Source organism: Lathyrus oleraceus, chromosome 6 (assembly GCF_024323335.1).
Source record: "Lathyrus oleraceus cultivar Zhongwan6 chromosome 6, CAAS_Psat_ZW6_1.0, whole genome shotgun sequence".
Classification (NCBI taxonomy): domain Eukaryota; kingdom Viridiplantae; phylum Streptophyta; class Magnoliopsida; order Fabales; family Fabaceae; genus Lathyrus; species Lathyrus oleraceus.
Window position 1 is genome coordinate 406,427,330 of NC_066584.1, and position 24,558 is coordinate 406,451,887.

General features: G+C 35.8%; 1 protein-coding gene across 1 annotated transcript; it reads right to left on the reverse strand.

The window, feature by feature from the left end:
- Positions 1–202: 202 nt before the first annotated feature.
- Positions 203–5,676, reverse strand: LOC127097987 (uncharacterized). The gene is made up of 5 exons (XM_051036484.1): positions 5,488–5,676; positions 5,132–5,409; positions 4,766–4,904; positions 1,109–1,194; positions 203–652 (listed from the first exon to the last, which is right to left on the reverse strand). Exons 2-5 carry the CDS (start codon positions 5,396–5,398, stop codon positions 494–496), a joined length of 651 nt encoding a protein of 216 aa, XP_050892441.1. The 5' UTR covers positions 5,399–5,409; positions 5,488–5,676; the 3' UTR covers positions 203–493.
- Positions 5,677–24,558: the final 18,882 nt, after the last annotated feature.

The following is a 24,558-nucleotide window of genomic DNA, read 5'->3' on the forward strand; positions in this document are numbered from 1 at the left end:
TCAGCCACTTGAACTTAATACAGCAACAGGAGTGCAAGTTGTGTACATATGCATCTACTTCATTGCTTAACAGAACTAAAAGGTGCAATCAATGAGTGCATTACACGCACCTCTCTAATTTTAATCCGATCAGAAAAATGGGAGGGGAAAACAATACTGCATATCACTCGACAAGCTACATGTCATGAAACACCCATGTCAGTTCAGAAAGAATTGATACTAGTTTATTCAGTGTGATGCATGGAGAGATAGCATGGTATTCTTCAAGTCATGTCAGGTTGAGATCAAAGCATAAAATACCTTAGATGCCATTTTTCAGATACAATACTCACGCCCTTCAAGGAAGGCCCTCAATGATAAATCATGCAACGGTCACTTCTAAGTTATCTATTACTGAGAGAAGTGTTTACAGTTACAATGGACTACACTATATAATTTTGTATTATTGGTGTACTATATGCATAACTTAAAACACAAACCATCTTGATCATGTCTACAGGTTTTTCTTGAGACTGGATGTGGAAAAGGATGATCTCGATTTTTGATTGGGCTTTCTCGTTTTGTTGCCATCTGGATTGGAACTTCTAATAATGAAAAGAAACGTCTCAACAAGCATGGCACCCACCAACCCAAGAATTCCTCCAGCAGCATTCTGAAAACATAGATAAGAAAGAGATGAGAACTCAATTAAACTACTTGGCTATAACAATGTAAAGAGGGGATTACTTAGCAATCTATATGCTTTAATTTGGACTATTTGGTGGTCTCGTAAGCAGAAGGTGTTCAACTCATTTCTTAGGATGTGGATAAATTGAAAGCTTGGAGTTGGCTTACTGCGAGATTATCTGGTTTTCGATACTGTGTTTCATCTTGGTTGACTAATACTGCTGCTTGTTTAGGTGTTTCTGAAAATTTCGACACATAGTTTAATATGTTAGATATTATTTTGTTCTTTGGTATTTCCCAGGATAGTTTGTTGGGGTTTGGGAGTTAGAAGGTTGGCTCCCTCTCAGGGTGGTTTGTAATTCTGTGCCCTAATTTAGCTTTTGCGAAACATACTTTTTTAGCTTATAGTAAAATGTAACGTAAAACAGATTTTAGACAATACCATGGCAGGACTGTGATCAAACAGAGCTCTAAATGCTGCAAATCCAACAAGATAGCCAGTAAACATTGTAACAATAACATGCAAACCTGGAAAAAAAATCAAGAAAAAATAAATGAATAAGAAACTGATAGGGGAAAAGCATCTCCAACCAGAGATACTGCAGGCATAAGTAGCTTCTGTATGACATTAGAGAAACGACATCCGGTGGCAAGTCGCACTTCTAGAAAATAGATAGGGGAAAAACTCCATATATATTTGTCATAAGAATTCAGTTTACTTACTTCGTCATGATAAAGAATATTAAAGAGACTATATTTTCAGTTATATCAAAAATTACAATCAATAAGGAAAGTGTACAAATAATGCGACAACATTAAGTTCCACTATCTAAATCCGTTAGACTCAACTTGAAAGCCCTTCTGTGAAACAGCACTAATCTATAGCCGTCTAATGTGGTTAGATCAGGTTTGACTAACAAGATCTAATAAGAATCCAACAAAAACAGGACTGAAAGGTCATTAGGAAGCTTGTTAGAACATTGTTTTAATAATTGTTTATATTATAAAAGATTCTCTAAGGTAATGATATCTATTTGAGCTATGATATTATTTAATGGAAATAATATAAACGAGTACATCGTGTTTTTGCAGGTGTTTGTTGTTTATGGTTAGAATATCCTGATAGCGTTTTTAGACCGCAATCACCGCCATCAAAATTAGTTTGACAGATTTATGTTTTCGGCTTAATAGCTTATTTTGGAGGCTTTTGAAGTTAGACTTTTGCAAACTTAGTGGATACTTATCTTTCAACTTTGTGACCATTCTAATAAAATATAAAATCCTTAATATTTCCTTTCTTAGCCTCCCCTGCCTGGTAATATATATAGAGTGTGGCTAGCTCTCTGGATAGTTGTTGGTCTAAGCTTTTATGACATAGAAACAATCCTACATGTTCGTTGGGTTCATAGTTATATTGACTAAATGCCCTTTTGCTAATGAGCTAATGATTCACCTAGTACTACATATGTATTAAAGATAAAAAGTGTTTAATATCACGGGTTAGATCATCCCCCCTTTTCAGGTCTATTTATAAGGCCTCCTTTGTAACAAAACAAGGTTTAGATTTCCTTTACATCTTCTCTTTTGATGTATTACAGGTATCAGAAGTGAGTTCCCTCTTGGGCAGAGCTGGTACAGTCGGACTTGGCAAGTCCGTAGATGTTTTGGACACACTAGGTAGTAGTATGACAAATTTGAATCTTAGTAGTGGTTTAACATCGGGAGTTACAACAAAAGGAAATAAAATTTCAATTTTGGCCTTTGAAGTTGCAACACTAGTTAAGGGTGCCAATCTAATGCAATCTCTTTCAAAAGAGAGCATTAGACATTTAAAAGAGGTTGTTCTGCCATCTGATCGAGTGCAAAACTTAGTATCTAGAGATATGAATGAACTCCTGAGAATTGCTGCTGCAAACAAGAGGTAAATTAACCGTAAATGTTTGTCATTAACTTAAGATTAAGAGCCTTTACTTTGGTTTGTAGCTTATTTTTTCTGTTACTGATATGGACCTCAATCCACATCAGTTACTATCTGCACCTTCACTATCTTGTACTATTTTGGCAGAGAAGAATTGAACATATTTTCCGGCGAAGTTGTGTGTTTTGGAAATCGATGCAAAGATCCTCAGTGGCACAACCTGGAACGCTATTTTGAGAAGTAACTGTAGTTGAAATGATTTAAATTTACCGTGTATTTTTCCTTGTAACATTCAATGATGTGTTAGTTATGGTTTGCTTTTTCATTTTTAGGTTGGGTTCAGAGCTTTCACCACAAAGGCAATTGAAAGAGGAGGCAGAGATTGTGATGCAACAATTAATGACCTTTGTTCAATATACTGCTGTGAGTAAACAAGTTATAAGGAACTTCGCATATCCATATCTTCTTCTCAAAGTTGTGCGCAGAATTTTACTCTATATCTTGCCTATCTTCTTCATTTATATGCATATTTTAACATCATAAAATACTACAAACAGTGGGTTCTAATTTCTATAAGCAGCACCAATGATTTCATTAAAACTAGTCCTGAAGTAGTTTAACTTTTTCTTGGAGTGCAGGAATTATATCATGAATTGCATGCCTTAGACAGGTTTGATCAAGATTATCGATGCAAGCTTCAAGAAGAGGACAGTTCAAATGCCACAGAGAGGTAAATGTTGACAATCTCGGGTTCTTGTATTGTGTATTTGAATATAATTACTCTGTTCCGAATCAATATCCTATTTATGTTCATTTTGTGACATAAGTGTGCATGGATCCATTAAGTTTACAGGTATTCTGAACTATGAAGAAAACAAGGAAAACAAACTATCTCAACAATACTTTAAAAACTATCCCTGTTCCCATCAGAGTTAGTTTCCCCTCAAAAAGTAACGGGAGCATCTCCACGAGAAAATCACAAAAACTAGTTCCTCTGTAACAGTGGTAAGGACAACTAAGAGCTTAGGAAAGTACAAGCATTCTAGTCTCACTAAAAACTCCAGAGAACTGTCAAAACTGCACACAACCTTTAAGTTTGTTCAACTTGATCCCTCCAAACTCTTTAAACTCCAAAGTTTGACAATAAAAACAGGAAAGTCCTCTTTCTTTGGAATAGAGAGATAGAATCTTAGAAGATCAAGCATTTAAGAACTAGCTGGAAAATATTTCCTTCTATTTTGTGTAATATTTTTCGTTTCAAAATATGAAGCAATTTGGAATGCAATATGTAGTTGGACTTTCATATTGATCAGTTTGGTATTATTGGACTATTATTACTCGGCTGTATTATACTTTACTGCACACCTTACTATTTCCCATGAGTTGTGTAAACAGTAACTAGCTGAACTGCATTCAGTCAGATCTCAGATTCGGTTATGACACTTCTACTGTGATAGATAGGAGCCACCTTTTGTAAAGTAACAACCAGAGTTATCGATAGCGGCGCTACCCCAGGATAGCGGCTCGGAGCGGTGACCCTCCACTATTTGATGTTTAGGGGGTCGGCCCGAGCGGGTTTGAACTTCTTTGAATGCAAAAACCCAGATTTACCCTTCAAATAAATAAATCTTGTTTGATTAAATATATATTTTATAGATTATTCATATAATTAGTCTAAAGAAATAGTCAAATAGCGGTTATCCCGCTATCGGCTAGCCTATTTTTGGTGTCAGACACTCTGCTCCGCTATCTGGGATTGATAACTGTGATAAATATCATCATAATGGTAAGCTTATTAAGTTATCCAATGAAAGGTATAAATATCAAAAGTGAACTAAAAAGCAAAATCGTAGTAGTGACTTTAAATGATATTCAAGTATTTGAGCATCCTGCTCCTATATATAACATAACAAGAACTATGAATCTGTTATTGCACAAAGATAATTCAACATTACCACCAATATGCTAACATAAAGTTAAATGTTTAAAATCTCATTACCAATACTAGGCATGAAGTGTTGTATCCTCAATGCAATAAAACGCAATGGTTCATTATTTTAGCGATAAATCAAGCTACTAATGAAAGAATCTTTTTCATTTTACCAATAACTAACTAGACAGAAAACTTGATTGATATGCTAAATGATCATTCATAGTAGATAGAAAAGAACAAAAATTTACCGAATCCTAATTGATCCTTGTAAGAGGAGAAAGGTTCTTGAACATCTTCCTTTGGTGCAATATCCTTAACAAGCTCCTTATATGCTTTCCTCTCAGCTAAATCTTCCAACTTTTTTAACCTTGCTTTCAATTCTTCACTCTTCATACCAAATGATCAACATAAAAAATCAATTACTTGCAGAAACTGATGAACAATTATAGCAGTATGTAATACAATCTAACAAATCTTTTCCATGCCAAATCAATTTAATTAATTATATCTCAAGAACAAATTTTGAAACTAGAAAAATAAAATAAAATTTGAAAATTAATCTTCCTATATGAGAATGATGAAAAACAAGAGGGGTAATGAAATTAGGGTTTGACCTTTTCTCTGGGCTTAGGGCTTGAGAAGACGAAGCCGGACCCGGATAAGAGTCTGATCAATTCGGGTCTGGTGGATGGATCAGAGGAGATCCAGACAGCACGAAGTGGCTCGTACGGTATTTCGGATTGGATGAGGAGTTCGGAGGAAGTTTGCCGGAGTTGAGAGGAGAGAGTGGGATCGTTGGAGGCTCCGGAAAGGAAAACTCGAATGGAATTGGTACTGGATAGGATCAACCCGACCCGGTTGGAGTTATTTTCAGTAACCATTAGTTGTTTCTCTGTATGCGATGAGGAGGAGCAGAACGGAACTTCGAGTTAGAAAGAGAGAGAAGGAAAACCTGGAAGAAACTTCTTACCGATTGAGGCGGCCAACGACGAAATCCGGCGGCGTTTCCCGGCGAATTGAGGTTCGTTTTGCTGGAGCTGTTGAGCTTCGTTGAGTAGGGTTTTGATTAAGGGCTAGCGATTAGAATCTCGTGTCATTTTTTCCATTGTTTTTCGAGTTGCACTCCCAATTTCTTTATTAGACCCCACGCCAGCTAGATAACATACTAGTATACTATATGAGAAAAGTATATTTAATTTGTTAAATAAATAAAATATTTATAGTTTTAAATTTTGGGTTGAATATATTTTTAAATTTTTATATTATATAAAATGACAAAAGTATCATTTTCTTTAGAGTTATACAAGTTTTAAATTTTGTTTATTAGTATTTAAATTGAGTTTAATTATTGTACATAAATGATATATTTAGATGTAATTAAAGTAAAAATTAAATATTTATAAGAATTTATTGATTATACTTGCACTAAAATACTTATATATCATTTATTTTAAGGTTAAACATATTCTTAGTACTTCTAAATATCATAAATTTTGTTTTTAATCCTTCAAAATATATGTTTTAAAGAATCGTCTTCATAAAAATTATCGTTAAAATGTCGTTAATTCAGTCTCTAAGTAATAATTCATCGTTAAAATTGACGATAATTCGGTCGCTAAGTTGTAATAATTGTCGCTAATTGCAAGAGAGTCAACAATGTGAATAAAATATTTTTAAAAAATCATTTTTTTTTTAAAAAAAATTGAGTGATTAAAAAAATTTAGGATATTTACAAGGATCAAAAAATATTTAACCTTTTATTTTATCATATTTCTCTATTTTGATGATCAAGCTTTAAAATCTCTTACATATTCCAACTTAATGGATACAAATAGAAGGCATGTATCCAATCACACCATAAATGGGTCAAAAGTCATGGACCACGATTTTCTCCATTAGGCAAAACGCACATATTCATGACATTAATAATGGTTACGATTAGAATCTCACGGATGTTACATGCTTAGAAAACGAAAATTCGAATGGAATTGTGACTTGATAGGAGCAACCGGACCTAGTTAGAGGTGTTTTCATTAGACATTAGTGATTTCTCTATAAATGATGATTATGACAAGTACCATATATATATATATATATATATATATATATATATATATATATATATATATATATATATATATATATATATATATATATATATATATTGATAGTATAAAATATTTTTATATTGTCAACTAATCAGGAGTATGTATTCCGCCAAGTTATATTTTTAGTTTTAAAATAATGACATGACATGTAGGGGTGGCAAACGGGCATGTCCGCCCCATTTAGGTCCGCCCCGCAAAAGCCCGCAAAAAAACGGGGTGGGGCGGGACGGTCATAGTTGAGAATGTGGGCCTAAAACTTAGACCCGCCCCGCAAAAAAATGAGGGCGGGACGGGGAAAGCCCGCGGGCACTGCACTCTTTAAGCCTAAAAAAGCAAAAATTTATGTAAATACACGTGCCCGCAAAAGTCTGCGAGAAAACGGGACGGGACGGGGCAGACACTTTTGAGGGTGAGGGCCTAAATCCTTGGCCCGTCCCGCGCAAAAGTGCGGGCAAAACGGGCATGTCCCGCGGGCCGAGCCCGTTTTGCCACCCCTAATGACATGGTTGAATGTTAGTATTAGCTTTATCATCAAAACCAACATATCCAATCATTTTCTTAAGAACCGTGAATTGTTTAAATAAGATATTTTTTATGAGACGGAGGATGTATAATTATATTAGATAATAATATAAAATTAATTTAAACTGACACTGCATTATCTTTAATCTATATATATTTATTATTTGGTCGGCTCAATTCTAGTAGTTTTTGTTGTACTATTTTATTTAATTTTTAAGATTACTAAAATTTAGATAAAATTGTGGTTTTTGAGACAAAGTTAAACTTCAATTAAATAGTTTTTTAATTAGATTTTTAAATATATCTCTTAAAAGTCGTATCTTTTTTTAAGTTGTAGATTTTTTAAATAAAGTTAAATTTCAATTATAGTAACTACCTCAAATTCCTAACTTTATATTTGAGGTAGTAATTAACTGTCATTATTAATGACTTCCATCTTTGTAACCAACTCTAACTTTAATGTTAACTTGTGCCCTAGGGGCACAAGATAAGAACTAAAGAAAGTAATTTTGTATTGGAAATTATGCATTAATTTTAATAAAGGTATAAAATTCATTTTATAATTCATTTTTTCATTACAAACTTTCTACAAATGGGTGTCTTATCTTGTGTCCTAAGGGCACAAGTTAGCATTACCCCTTTAATATTTATCATTCTTAATAAACCCCATATTTCTTCCATTATGTACGACATAGTTACTATATCAAATTGAAGGAGAAAAGCGATCCAAAATGCAACGGAATTTAAAATTTCTCCTTTAGTGATTCTTACAAATGGGCATGATCAATGATAGAATCGTTACCTCTTGTGACGATTGTAACCTTTGATGCAGATCTGTGGAGCGATCACGAACGTTGAACGATGACAACGCCTCTACTCAGTCCACACGAACAAATTCCTTCAATCTCAGTGCTAGCTGCTACGAATGAAGGTCTTGAGTGAGAGTGACAGAGAAATGAAATTGCAACTGCACAAATGCTTCTACACAAGGGTTCTATTTATAGAACCACTTGTGTGGGCTACAAGCTAAAAAGTCCACTCAAGTGTATGTGGCTCATATCTTATAATATGCCAAAATCACTTAAGCGTGTGGTACCTTACCATATTTCGTATTCTACTTAAGTACACCGTACCTTACGATATTCTACAATTCACTTAAGGGCACCGTACATTACGGTATTCCTTAGTTACTCAATCTCTCATCAATCTGTCCTTTTGTGTGTAACCCTGTAGGTTTTCGTGACATTAGCAATTATATTAAATCACGTATTTAACATAATAAATAGTGAGCAGTATCTAGCAACACATCACTGTTACCCAAGACATGAAAATGTCATGTGATCTGACAAATCCTTTTGTGATAATACTTATATGTACAATTACCCTTTTGCCAGTATGTCTATATTGAACACAAGGCATAGACCGTGTCATCCTTGTCCAATTCAATATTGGGCCCATAGACTTTTATCCTGTTACGCAGGATGAGCAAATTCCATCTAGGTCACTCATGTCCCCTAGCATGCTTCGTTGAGTACCCATCAACTGTCTTTATGGTCATCCAGTTAAGGACAACGTTTGATCAGTAATAAGGCACTCGACTCTACATCTAGGGTCCATAGTGGTTTCAGGTCGAAGGGTGGTATACACCATTATCACCATTAGAATAACTTATGACACTTTGCATAACATTCTATATAGTATTCTCATAGCGGGTCAATCTAGTATAAATATTACTCTTAATATTCATACATATGTTTAAGACTTGATAACTCCTTATGCATGATCCATGAGATGTGATCATCAGTCTATATACATAATAGTCTTAATGCTTTAATGTTATCCCACTTCACAATAAAGCTCGATACAAATACTTTAAGAATAGTGTCCTTATGTTTAATGTGATCTCATGATTAAGTCACACTTGATACATTAAACGGACTAGCTATTCTAGGGACTTTATTAAACAAATATAATAAAGAAAAAGCTTTTTATTATTAATAAATAATTCGATACAAGTACCAAAAGTATTGGCCTCTAGGGCATACACCAACAATCTCCCACTAGCACTAGAGCCAATCAGGCATACCCCTAATGCCCATAGATCTAGTATGGCCATCATGTTTCTACTGCGCAAGAGGCTTTGTCAGTGAGTCAGCAATATTGTCAAGTGTAGGTACTCTGCATATTTTCACATCTCCTCTATCTATTATCTCTCGAATGAGGTGATAACGCCTAAGTATGTGTTTGGATCGTTGGTGAGATCTAGGCTCCTTAGCTTGTGCGGTAGCACCATTGTTATCACAATAGAGACTAATGGGATCCACAATGCTAGGAACTATGCCAAGTTCAGTAATGAACTTTTTGATCCAAACAGCTTCCTTTGTTGCACTTGAGGCAGCAATATACTCGGCCTCGGTTGTAGAATCAGCAACTGTATCTTGCTTTGAACCTTTCCAGCTCACAAAGTCACCGTTTAAGCAAAACACATAACCAAATTACGATTTAAAGTCATCCTTATCTGTATGGAAGCTAGCATCGGTGTATCCAATTACAGCCAGCTCTTCCTGACTTCCATATATCAAGAATGAGTCTTTAGTCCTTCTCAAATACTTAAGGATATTCTTGACAGCTACCCAATGAGCATCACCAGGATCAGATTGGTACCTACTCATTGCACTTAAAGCATACGAGACATCTGGTCGAGTACATAACATGGTATACATAATAGATCCTATTGCATATGCATATGGAATATTATTCATACGATTCCTTTCTTCCTTAGTTGAAGGGGATTGTGTTTTTGATAGACACAAGCCATGTTGCATAGGTATGAATCCTTTCTTGGAATCATGCATATTAAAGTGTCTCAACACTTTGTCTATGTATGTACTCTGACTTAGGCCAAGCAGTTTTTGTGATCTATCTCTATAGATTCTGATTCCTAATATATAGGCTGCTTCACCTAGGTCCTTCATAGAAAAGCATTTCCCCAACCAAGACTTTACTTGTTATAGGGTAGGGACATCGTTTCCAATGAGTAATATGTCATCTACATATAATACCAGGAAAACGATCATGCTCCCGCTAACCTTCTTGTAGACACAAGGCTCATCTTCGTTCTTGATGAATCCATATTATTTTACTGTTTCATCAAAATGAAGATTCCAGCTTCTGGAAGCTTGCTTCAATCCATAGATTGATCTTTGTAACTTACATATCTTTTGGGCTTCTTCTGGTATGTCAAATCCTTCAGGTTGTGTCATGTACACATCCTCAAGAAGATTCCCATTAAGGAAAGCAGTTTTGACATCCATCTGCCATATTTCATAATCATGATATGCAGCGATAGCAAGTAAAATTCGAATAGATTTAAGCATTGCAACTGGTGAAAAGGCTTCATCATAGTCAACCCCATGAATTTGTTTATATCTTTTTGCAACCATTCTTGCCTTATAGGTATGTATCTTACCATCCATGTCAGTCTTCTTTTTGAAGACCCACTTGCATCCTATAGGGTTAACTCCTACAGGAGGCTCTACCAAGGTGCAAACTTGGTTTGTGTACATGGAATCCATTTCAGATTTCATGGCTTCTAGACACTTCTCAGACTCGAGACCAGTTATGGCCTCTTGGGAGGCCACAGGCTCATCTTGATCCATGAGTAATACATCACCTTGATCAGTTATGAGATATCCATATCTCTCAGGTTGGTGACGCATCCTGCTTGACATACGATGGTCTTGTTCTACTTGAGCAGGTTGCTCTTTCACAACTACTTGTGTTTCCTGCTCTAATTCCTCCATAGGTGTATCGATGATTTTTGATTCTTGAATTTCTTCAAGCTTTACTTTCCTCCCACGGATTCCTTTGGAAATAAGATCCTTTTCTAGGAAAACTCCAGTTCGAGCGATAAACACTTTGCCCTCAGAAGGATTGTAGAAGTAATATCCTCTTGTTTCTTTAGGATACCCCATAAATAAGCATTTGTTAGATTTGGGCTCAAGCTTAGTTGAAATTTGTCGTTTCACATAAACTTCGCAACCCCAAATCTTCATGTAAGACATATGTGGTTTCTTACCACTCTATATCTCATATGGTTTCTTCTCAACCTTTTTGGATGGAACACGGTTAAGTGTGTAAGTTGTTGTCAATAGTTCATGTCCCCAAAAGGAGTTTGGAAGATCGGCGCGACTCATCATGGATCAGACCATGTCTAACAGGGTTCGATTTCTTCTCTCAGATACATCATTCCATTGGGGTGTTCCAGGAGGAGTAAGTTGGGATAGGATCCCACACTCTTTCAGATGGTCATCAAACTCTAGGCTTAAATATTCACCACCTCGATCTGATAGAAGAGTTTTAATATTCTTACCTAGTTGATTTTGTACTTCATTCTTGAATTCCTTGAACTTTTCAAAGGACTCTGATTTGTGTTTCATTAAATACACATAACTATATCTACTGAAATCATCAGTAAATGTGATGAAGTACTAAAAACCTCATCTGGCTGGTATGTTCAGTGGTCCACATACATTAGTATGTATGAGGGTCAAAAGATCATTAGCTCTTTCACCTTTTCCTGTGAATGGAGACTTTGTCATCTTTCCAATTAAACAAGATCTGCATGTCTCATATGATTCATAATCAAAAGAGTCCCAGAGTCCATCTTTATGGAGTTTGGAAATGCGTTTCTCATTTATGTGGCCTAATCGACAATGCCAAAGGTAAGTTGGATTTAACTCATTAGGTTTCATCCTTTTAGTATTAATGTTATAAATAGGCATTTCAAGATTAAGGACATATAGTCCATTGTTCATTTATGCAGTAGCATAAAATATATCATTCAAATAAATTGAGCAACAATTGTTCTTTATTATAAATGAAAAACCAAACTTGTCCAAACAAGAAACGGAAATAATATTCCTGCTAATTGCATGTACATAATAACAGTTCTCTAACTGAATTATTAAACCACTAGGTAAAGTCAATACATAAGTTCCTACGGCTAAAGTAGCAACCTTTGCTCCATTGCCAACTCGTAGGTCAACTTCACCTTTTGCCAAATCTCTAATCCTTTTTAGCCCCTGCACATTGGTACAAATGTGAGAATCGCATCCAGTATCTAATACCCATGATGCAGAAATAGATAAATCAATTTCAATAACAAAAATAACTGAAGTTGAAGTCTCTACTCCATTCTTCTTATCTTCTAGGTACTTTGGGCAGTTTCTCTTCCAGTGTCCGGTCTTACCGCAATGGAAGCAGGTGCCTTCCTTTGTTATGCCTCCACTAGGCTTCAAAGCAGCAACAATGGGTTTGGGTTTGGCAATTTCCTTGTCTTTCCCTTTATCACCCTGCTTGGTGGGTTTTTTGTTCTGTCTCTTTCCATTTCCGATCATCAGAATGGACTTCCCTTTTGACTTCAGATTCTGCTCAGCAGTTCTTAACATGGCTAGCAGTTCAGGAAGAGATTTGTCCATCTCATTCATATTGAAATTTAGGACAAATTGACTGAATCTATTTGGCAACGATTGCAAGATCAAATCAGTCGCAAGTTCCTTTCCGAGGGAAAAACCCAACCTCTCAAGGTTTTCCACATACCCAATCATCTTGATCACATGGGGACCTACAGGGGCTCCATCAGCTAACTTGCCTTGAAAAAGGGCTTTTGAAACTTCAAACCTTTCATGTCTTGCTTGCTTGATAGAGCATCTTCAGGTGTTCGATCATATCGAACGCTGCCATGTTCTCATGTTGCTATTGCAACTCTGAGTTCATGGTAGCTAGCATTAGACAATTAGTTTCATTGGCATCATCGACATGCTTCTTATAAGCATCTCTTTATGCCTTAGGTGCAGAACTAGGAGGTTCCTCTTCGGGAACAGGTTTCTCCAAGACATACAACTTTCTATCATGTTTGAGGACAATCCTCAGATTTTGGTGTCAATCCAGAAAATTTGTCCCATACAATTTTTCCTTGTCAAGGATTGATCGCAAAATGTTGTTAGAGGTGTTTGTTGTCATGGTAATCTACATGAAAATAATGAAAATATAAGTATCAATAACATATTTAATCAGGCCTTTAATTAAATATGATCCCACTATTTTACTCAAAACAAATGACCCTCATCATTTGATTCGGAAAATCCCGTTGGAAGATTTTCTAGTGGGTCGAGATCCACATTTCACTTTGTTTTAAGTCCGCGTAGGCGGATTACACAAAACTAGGTAATTTAGGTAGGAACTCCTTCCAATTGTATCTAATACAACTCTCGAATATTTTAGTTTGGTGAATAACTTCTTATCCCATTCCATCACATGGATCATTTCCAACTCTTGCTTCTAAACATATATAATCTTATTATAATTTGTTTAGTTAAGTTTGACCCATTGTTTTAACAATTGAATATTACAATTATCTCATCGCACCTTACTAATATAGAACATGCACCTTGCGTAGGCGAAACCTACATTATTCGATACTAGTCTTGATGAGTGCTAAAACTTGGAAAGCATAGACTTAATATTTAATTTGAGAGAATTTGCAATTATTCTGATCTCACCGGCTTATTTATCATATAAATCGTCTCTCACATGCATCAACATACATTCACATGCATCAACATACATAATGAAACAGTTATGACCCCTAGCGGAATTGTTCTCCCAAGCCAATGAGAGAACCTAAGCTAACCTAATAACGATTTAAGCTTCTCCAAGCAAGATCTTCAAAGTTGTCCTCCTTTGATATTGAATTCTTCTCTTTCTTCATAACATTATATTACATAAAAGAAACTCGTTTTACATACGAGGGAGTGAGATGAGAAAAGAAGTTACATTAAGAGATTAAAAGAGAGACACGACACGCATGTCGTATTTTAAAATCCCAAAACAAAATAAAGGAAAACTAAGGCCATAATCGATCACCACAAGACAATAATAATAAACACATTATTATTATTAATTTTAATTCTTTTAATTAATTAAAACCAAATTAAATTTTGGCGACCGATCACACTACGCAGAGTTAGTTGGGGGTCTGCTGCCCGGTCACAAAACAGAAAAACAGAGAACTCAGACTTTGTGAATACGACGACCGTCACAAAGCATGTCACGACCGTCACGTCCAGCCTGTCACGACCGTCACAGGCCCGTCACGAACGCCACGTGGCCAAAATCAGCATTTTGAAACTGTCAATAGAAGTGATCCAATAGGCCCTCATCGCATGACTCTTTGACAGCACAACCCTTGTACCGTCATTAACCCTAATGCACCAATTTCAGACCGTCAAACACACCTCGATTGTTGATTCGGTATGATTGATCAATAGGTCATTGCTTCACCATACTAATGTCGGATCAAGAAGCAAACGACCATTGATCGCTCAAAGGAAAACAACCATTAAGTGTTTGAATGAACAAAACAGAAACAATATATCATATATACCGTATTTTTCATCAGGATTACTTATATCATATATATAACTTGATCGATCTCAATTGCGTAACCTATGGATGATCGATGTATCACTGCTTCACCATGCTAATGTTGGATTCCGAAGCATAATCAACATCAATCATCCAACTCGTACACACATGATGCCAAATTTAATTACTCGTTTATTCTTTGATTCATTCTGTCTTTTAATCATATTAATACAGAAAATAAACAACTATCAGATGCATGTTTCGTAAGTCGCTCTGATACCACTGAAGGAGAATAGCGATCCAAAATGCAACGAAATTTAAAATTTCTCCTTTAGTGATCCTTACAAATGGGCATGATCAGTGATAGAATCGTTACCTCTTGTGGCGATTGTAACCTTTGATGCAGATCTGTGGAGCGATCACGAACATTGAACGATGACAATGCCTCTACTCAGTCCACACGAACGGATTCCTTAAATCTCAGTGCTAGTTGCTACGAATGAAGGCCTTGAGTGTGTGTGTGTGTGTGTGTGTGTGTGTGAGAGAGAGAGAGAGAGAGACGAAATTGCAACTGCACAAATGCTTCTACACAAGGGTTCTATTTATAGAACCACTTGTGTGGGCTGCAAGCTAAAAAGCCCACTCAAGTGTATGTGGCCCATATCTTATAATAAGCCAAAATCACTTAAGCGCGTGGTACCTTACCATATTTCGTATTCTACTTAAATACACCGTATCTTACGATGTTCTACAATTCACTTAAGGGCACGTACATTACGTTATTCCTTAGTTACTCAATCTCTTATCAATCCGTCCTTTTGTGTGTGACCCTGTAGGTTTTTGCGACATTGGAAATTATATTAAATCACGTATTTAACTTAATAAATAGTGAGCGGTATCTAGCAACACATCACTGCTACCCAAGACACGAAAATGTTATGTGATCTGACAAATCCTTTTGTGATAATACTTATGTGTACAATTACCCTTTTGCCCTTATGTCTATATTGAACATAAGGCATAGACCGTGTCATCCTTATCCAGTTCAATATTGGGCCTATAGACATTTATCCTGTTATGCAGGATGGGCAAATTCCATCTAGGTCACTCATGTCCCTTAGCATGCTTCGTGGAGTACCCATCAAATGTCTTTATGGTTATCCAGTTACAGACAATGTTTGATCAGCAATAAGGCACTCGACTCTACATCTAGGGTCCATAGTGTTTTCAGATCGAAGGGTGGTATACACCATTATCACCATGAGAATAACTTATGACACTTTGCATAACATTCTATATAGTATTCTCATAGCGGGTCAATCCAGTATAAATATTACTCTTAATATTCATACCTATGTTTAAGACTTGATAACTCCTTATCCATGATCCATGAGATGTGATCATCAGTCTATATACATGATAGTCTTAATGCTTTAATGTTATCCCACTTCACAATAAAGCTCGACTACTGATACTTTAAGAATAGTGTCCTTATGTTTAATGTGATCTCATGATTAAATCACACTTGATACATTAAACGGACTAGCTATTCTAGGGACTTTATTAAACAAACATAATAAAGAAAAAGCCTTTTATTATTAATAAATAATTCGATATAAGTACCAAAAGTATTGGCCTCTAGGACTTACACCAACACAAATTCCTACCAAGGTCTTAAAATCGGTCATCTTCTGAGATATGAGAAATGATGAACAATATTGTTTACTACCATTATCATTAGATTCATCTGAAACATCAATGACTAAAATTATTATTTTACTCCCTAGTATCACTTATGCCTCTCTTCCTCTTCTTGTCAATGTTAATAGTTAATCTCTTCCTTCTTTTTTTTTCATATGATGGCTCATATTTGCAATATGAAATTTTCTCTTAAGTCTTCCACCCTTATTCTTTTTCTCATTTTTTCTCATGTTATTTTAGACAATACCACCGCACTGATTAAAACCTAGTCATTAATTTCAATCTCATCATTAGAATCATCAAATCTATATTTTAATGCATTGTCTTCAGAATCATCAACATTATCTAGATCCTCAACATTTTCATAAGGGTGACTTGGCCTCGACATTATCTTGGACCTCAATATTTTTATCAAGATTAACTTGAGCATTAATGAAAACTTTTTCATCATGGTATTAATGAAAACATTTCAATCGGAAATTACAAGATTTTTGATACAAAATCACCTGGAAATTTTAGAATTTCTGGTAGTTATAAAAACTTTGTTTTTCTACCGGAAATTTTAGAAATTTCGGTAGTTATAAAAACTTTATTTTTTATCAGAAATTTCATAATTTCCAATAGTTATTAATTTTGTAATTTATCCGTCTTTTGTAGTAAAATATAGGGGTAAAGACGACACTATTGTAGACAGAGGGATAGATAGAGCGGTAGACCAGGCTAGGGTTGTTGACGTTGAGTCTTCCCAGATACGAGTGGTTCCAACTGATTCACACCGGAAACAGTTGGCTGAGCAGGGGAAGTTTTGCGCACCCGTAGTACCCGACGCCAATCGGTTAGATAAGTTGAGCAGCCCATAAATGATGTTGAGGTTGTTCATGCCAGGATGTTCACAACCCAACGGTCGAGACATATGTGACACATATTGCTGATGAGATGGTTGTTGATGAGGTGGTACAACCAGATGTCACTGTTGCGGATGAGATGGTCTAGCTAGATGTCGATGTTGTTAATCCGGTCCCATCTGCTACTGTTGAACAAAGGTCACTGCTCCTTCGACTGAGTCGTCTGTGCATACTGATGAAAAATTCCAGAGAGGACTCATTGACTGGTTGGTGCTGATCGAGTATATTGATCATGTGGCATACCGACTATGGCAGGGATATATATATATATATATATATATATAATATATATATTATATATATATATATATATATTATGTTTAAATTTAATTTATTTATTATTGTGCCATGAAAGCTAACTGCTAATTTTTTTAAAATTCTTTATTACAGGACCTTCTCCCACTAAAGGTGACATCGCACGAGTCGAAGCTGAAGGATTTCCCGAAGACTTTGGTGTTTGAGGAGGTCATTTGTATTGTATGTGATTTTAAGCTCCTTGATTTTGCCCACTACTCCCTCACCATGCTCGACGTTATACTACTTATTACTTTTATTGAGAGACGGCACAAGGAGACATCTTCATTTCATCTTCTGTTTAGGCATATGACTATCACTCTGGATGATATCTCATCATTGTTCCATCTCCCCGTTAAAGCGCCGCGAAAAATACAAAGTCGCCACCAGATTTTATTTATTCCAAAGGAAAGGGAAAATAGCGATAAAACCCCAAATGAGACAAATGGTCTCGCAACCAAGAGCGGATTCAGAAGTCGGTTATGCAAGGGGAAAGTATTAGCACCCCTCACATCCATGGTACTCCATGGGAACCACTTGCTTGTATCAAATGCGTATGGATGTTGTTTATCTGTATGTTGCTTGCTATCGGGAATGAGATGAGAGGATGAGATGGGGGAGAAAATAAGTTTTAAGTTAGTGTGTTCGCCAAGGATTCGGGCCCTTGCGCCTACGTATCCCCATATGTCCAATGAGGAAGTCAAAGCTCCGTAATTCGACTCACAAACAGAACATTTGTTTGGTTGTTTTTATTGAACAATGTTGACGTTTGTGTGCTATTGTTCACTTGCTTGTATACTCTGTCATGGGAGCGGAAAGTATTTGCTTGTTTGCGGTAAAATGGATACGCTTGGGTCACACTCTAGTAGTTAAACATTACTTGATCGCACATGGAGGCTTAAGCGTCATTTGCGGTAGAACGGAAGTAACACGTCCTTTTCGAAAGGTTTTGAAGAGAAAGCCCTAAGGCAAAAGATGATTTGATCTGTTGGGGTTAATTTTATGTACGGAGACAAGCATGAGACCCTTGGCTAGATATAGTCAACAACCCAAGAACTCGAGAGTTGAGAGGACAATGTTATCCTAACCACTCTTTTTCATCCAAAAATGAGATTTGAATTATGAAAAGAGTTTGGCAAGTATAATCATTGGAACTTAGAGGGCGACAAGTATCTGACCCTTGACTAAGTAAGGTCAACAATCAGAGTACTTGAGAATTGAGAGGACAATGGAGTCATAACTACTATTTTTCTCCCTTATGGCACCTAGAGCTAACTTGGTTGAATCATTAGATGTTTTAAGGGGGAAAGTCAAGTGTTGGGTCCTCAGGCTAGGTACGACCGACAATCCAAGTACTTGAATATTGTGTACAAACACGTACACCTTATTTTGCATTCCAATTTATTATGAAAATGGTTTTGAAAAAGGAACTTGATGTTGGATCAAGTGTTTAAATTTATTATGAAAAGTGTGAGTGAAAAATAAGGGTGAGAGATAGAATGAGGTTGAGAAGAGAATGGAGAAGGGATATGAATGGTGGATCATGGAATGGATGGAGAATACTTGGTATTGGATCAAGTATCCGCGTTGCAATGGTGTGAGTTTTATTCGGAAAACAACTTGACATTGAATCAAGTACCTTTTGTTTCTTTTGAAATGCTTTATTTATCGTTTAGTATTTTATCTTTGATATTAACATGTATGGTGAACTAACTAAAAATCAATAAATCTAAGCCATTACATGATCATGGGGTGGGGGGAACATTCAATCCATAGTGGGGGGATGGATCCATATAATACAACATAAGGGAATGAAAGGAAAATACAAGTTACAAACTATTACACTATGAACCATTCCTAAAGCATACAAGTGGCATGGTACTTAAAACAATACAAGGCTATTGAAAGAGAATGAATTGGTTAGGAGCATGGCTATCTAGGAGTGAATTTGAATCTCAAAGTCACATGTGGCAACAAAAAGTAACAAACAAGTTAGCATGAGGTAAAGTTAAATGAATGAGAATGATGCACCAATATGTAAGCATATACAATGGTTAAAATCGATTCAAAAAGTAATGGATTAATCAATGAAAAGTAATCAAAGATCTATCATGAGATTATGGAAAATGAAATTAGACATACAAAGAATTCATCACCTAAATTGAAATGGGATTTTCAATTTACAATATGATCACAAACCAATGAATCGATTAAATGGACCACTAAAGTGACTATTAATTCTAAAATGAAAATCTACCTAAACAAGAATTAGGATCAAAATCGATCAAATGGGAAATTAACAACTTATATCAAGAATTGAATTCTAATCTACATGATCATGGAAATCGTCATATAATACTCCAATTGAATGAAAATTAACCTAAAATCTATTCATGATAAAATCTACAATTAACCATATTAAATCCAAGTCCACGAAAAGAATATCAAAACCTAACTGTCATACCCCAATTTTGTCCGGGTAAGAAAAATCTTTCACCAGCATTCACCACCAGAGGTTATAAGGCATAAACTCTATCTTAGGGTTGCCCAACCCTAAGCTACTCCAAATTCCCCATCATTTCTAAAGACACATTCAATACTCACATGATTATTCTAAAGAAAACCCTCAGTGACATCAAATTTTCAACAAATCTTTCAGTGCCGTTTCATCTGTTAAGTTCTTGTACTTGACTCAAGAAAAACATCTGTTGCGTTTGCCTCTTATTGTTGTTACTAAAGCATGGGATGATATGCGCATTTTTGGGATTTATTGGTTAAAAGGCCTATTTTTTGGTTTATCCATAAAGACTTGTTGGTTTAGAAAAGCCCACGCCTGTCAACATGTTGCAAGTCAAATTATGGTTCAAATCTCTTTTACATTACTAACCCAAAGTCCATTTGCTTATTAGTAAATATTAAGAGCCATGATTATTTTTTTATGATCACTTGTTATTAAGCTCATTTTCACATCTCAAATATATGTGCCCAAATTTCTAAGCCCTTCATAGGTCCTTAAATTTAGTTTGCATTTTTTTTGAAGCATATATGTGTTGGTTTTAAGCCAAGACATCATATTTATAGTTGGAGTTGAAATTGAATTACTTGTGACGTATGTTTCATTTTAGACTTTTGGTCACGTTTGTATTTTGCTTATGGTAATATACTAAAGGCAACCACTAGTTAAGTGCTTATGATGGTCCAAACAAGTTCCTAAATAAAATAAAATAAAGTTTAAATGTTTAAAAAGAGATGAATTACATAAATGAATTTTAAGTCTAAGATATTACAAATAATTCCAAAGTTAATATATTATCCAAAAGTCCAATGGTTACATCAAAGTGAACTTGAAAAGTTGAAAGTTGCTGCAAATCCAGCAGTTTGGAAACGAAACTCTCAAAAGCCAGCGCCCAAGACCGTCGTTTAAGCCAGCGCCCAAATCCAATTTCCTCATAAGGCCAAGGCGTCTTAATCCAACTAAAGATGGCGCAGACTTCATTTGTGTGACCTGCAAAAATCAACTCAAGATTAAAAGTCTTTTCAAATAAGCATTTAAAAAAGCTGGAAAATAAATTGATGAATTGAATAGGTTAAAGTTTTGCCCAGAAGACCATAACAAACACCCAATTCAAACAACATTGAATCCACAAGATAACAATCCCACGAAATCTGGGATTAAAATTAAACCTGACAAATAATTTTAAAACTTAATAAACTCATCATGAAAAAGAACATATATACCCAGAATAGATAACAGAAACGAGAGAGCACAATGAATCATAAAAACGAAAAATAAATCAAAAGATATTTTTTCATTCAAACACAACAAAACAGCATTCCAAAAGAAGAAGACGAAAAGAGTAAAAGGTGAGGAAAAACTTATCTGAGCCGTGACGGATCGCCGGCGACGAACTCGGACCAAGAAGCTTTCCTTCTCTGACTTTCGCCTGAAATCTTTACTCCATTTCCTTCGTCGTTGTAAGTAGAACAAAAACCCCTTGATGATTTCATTGAATAACAACTGTAGAGGGCTTAATTTCAAAAATAGGGTTTAGGTTTAAAACTGTTTTGGTTGCTGTTTGGCTTTGATTTTGTTGTTTGGAGAGAGTTCAGGTTTTGTTTGGTTACGTTGAGTTGTTTGATTGAAGTTTGAGATTGGTCATTTAGTGTTGAGTATTGATCTGGTGGTTTGAGAAAGTTTTAGGAAGATCTAAGGTCGGATTCGTGTTCTCCGGCCAAGATAAGGCGGGGTTTGTGTAAGGAAGTTTAGGTTTTGGGGTGGGGGTCGCCGGAGAAGAAGGCGGCGCCGCCACGGTTGGCTGGCGTCCACCGTCTTCTCCGGTGGGTGATGACGGAGAGGAGAGGTGAGAGTTACAGAGCAACTCTGAGTTTTGAGTGAAGAGAGAAAGAAAATGAGCAAATGAAATATTGTCCATTTCCATTTTTAAATGTTGGTCTTGGGTGAGCGCATGTGCGCCAAGTGGCTTCCTCTTGGGAGGCCACGCCTGGGTTGACTTTGGTCAACCAGGCAATCTGTGTGGACTTCCCCACGTTTCCTTACAGTGCATTGCCAATCAGACCTCACCAATTCATTGGACCAAGTCAGATCGGTGGATCTGACGGTCAAGAGCTTCTGTTGGAGGTCAATAAAGTTGACCGTGTTGGTGTAAGCCCTAGAGGCCAATACTTTTGGTACTTGTATCGAATTATTTATTAATAATAAAAGGCTTTTTCTTTATTACGTTTGTTTAGTAAAGTCCCTGGAATAGATAGTCCGTTTAATGTATTAAGTGTGACTTAATCATGAGAACACATTAAACATAAGGACACTATTCTTAAAGTATCCGTAGTCGAGCTTTATTGTGAAGTGGGATGACATTAAAGCATTAAGACTATTATGTTTGTAGACTGATGATCACATCTCATGGATCATGGATAAAGAGTTATCAAGTCTTAAACATAGGTATGAATATTAAGAGTAATATTTATACCGGATTGACCCGCTATGAGAATACTATATAGAAAGTTATGAAAAGTGTCATAAGTTATTCTCATGGTGATAATGGTGTATACCACTCTTCGACCTGAAACCACTATGGACCCTAGATGTAGAGTCGAGTGCTTTATTGCTGATCAAACGTTGTCCGTAACTGGATAACCATAAAGATAGTTGATGGGTACCCCACGAAGCATGCTGAGGGACATGAGTGACCTAGATGGAATTTGCCCATCCTGCATAACAGGATAAATGTCTATGGGCCCAATATTGAACTGGACAAGGATGACACGGTCTATGCCTTGTGTTCAATATAGACATAAGGGCAAAAGGGTAATTATACACATAAGTATTATCACAGAAGGAATTGTCAGATCACTTGACATTTTCGTGTCTTGGGTAGCAGTGATGTGTTGCTAGATACCGCTCACTGTTTATTATGTTAAATACATGATTTAATATAACTGCCAATGCCGCGAAAACCTACAGGGTCACACACAAAGGACGGATTGATGAGAGATAGAGTAACTAAGGAATACCGTAAGGTACGGTGCCCTTAAGTGAATTATAGAACATCGTAAGGTACGGTGTACTTGAGTAGAATACGAAATATGGTAAGGTACCATGGGCTTAAGTGATTTTGGGCATATTATAAGATATGGGCCAAAATACACTTAAGTGGGCTTTTTAGCTTGAAGCCCACACAAGTGGTTCTATAAATAGAACCCTTGTGCAGAAGCATAAAACAGTGGTTGCATTATTTTCGTTTTCTCTCTCTCTCTCTCTCTCTCACTCAAAGCCTTCATTCATACCAGCTAGCATTGAGATTGAAGGAATCCGTTCGTGTGGACTGAGTAGAGACGTTGTCATCGTTCAACGTTCGTGATCGCTTCGTGGATCTGCATCAAAGGTTTTGATTGTCACAAGAGATCTGCACCAAAGGTTTCAATCGTCACAAGAGGTAAATATTCTATCACTGATCATGACCATTCGTAAGGATCTCTAAAGGAGAAAATTTTAATTTCCGCTGCGTTTTGGACCGCAATTCTCCTACAGACCGGGCTCAACAGCTCTTCCCTGTGTTTTGGGCCTCCGAATTGGGCCCAAAGACATTTTTTTTGCCAATAAAACCCCCCACATTATTCAGTAGCGCGCCCAGATTTGGGCTTCTCACTTTAATCCCATTTTCCTTTTTATTTTTTGCTTGTTCATTTATTTATTTTATTTCATATCTTATATATACATATAAAATACATATTAGAATATTATTGCTATAAAAAATAATAATATTTTTATTTTGTTTACTCAACTTTTATTTTAAATGCTTAACTTGTTAATTAAAAATCAGTCATTGCTTTAATTTGTAGAATTTGTTTGAGATGTTATCTTGAATATGCTTGATTAAATTCACTTGTGCAATTCCTAAGTTCGTTTGAACCATGATTTAAGTTATATTTTCATATTGACCTTCATCCCATAATCACTATAATTGTTATATTAAATCATTCAAAATAAATCACATACTTCTCGATTCAATGTCGAGCCCATTTTCAAACACCTTTTGTAAGACGATCGCTTTTAAAGCATCGCTATCAACCTCACGTAGCTTACTCTTGGGCTTTCTTACAATGAGACCTATTCGATTTTAATTAATCGATTAGATGAACTACTCACTAAATAAATTCAATTCATTCACAAAAATGCAAATTCAAAACCTCGATCCAACATCGAGTATTCTTTATTAAAATTAAATTAAAATACTTAATCATAATTAAATACTATTTCATTTAGAAATAAAAAAGGAGATGGTTTTGATTTTTCAACTCCTCTCCTTGATTATTCAAATACGAATTCTTTTACTCGGTTAGTCGAATAATCGTCATTTCTAATCCATCCAAGCACAAATAAATCAAATCCTTTTATAATAAGAAATGAAAAGGGAGATGACTTTGAGTCTTCAATTTTTCTCCTCGACTATTTGAATACAAGTTCTCTTGCTTGGTTAGTCAAATGATTGTCGTTCCTCTATAAACTTCCAAACCCCGATTAAATCAAATTATTTTCACATTAAGCTAAATGAAAAGGGAGTT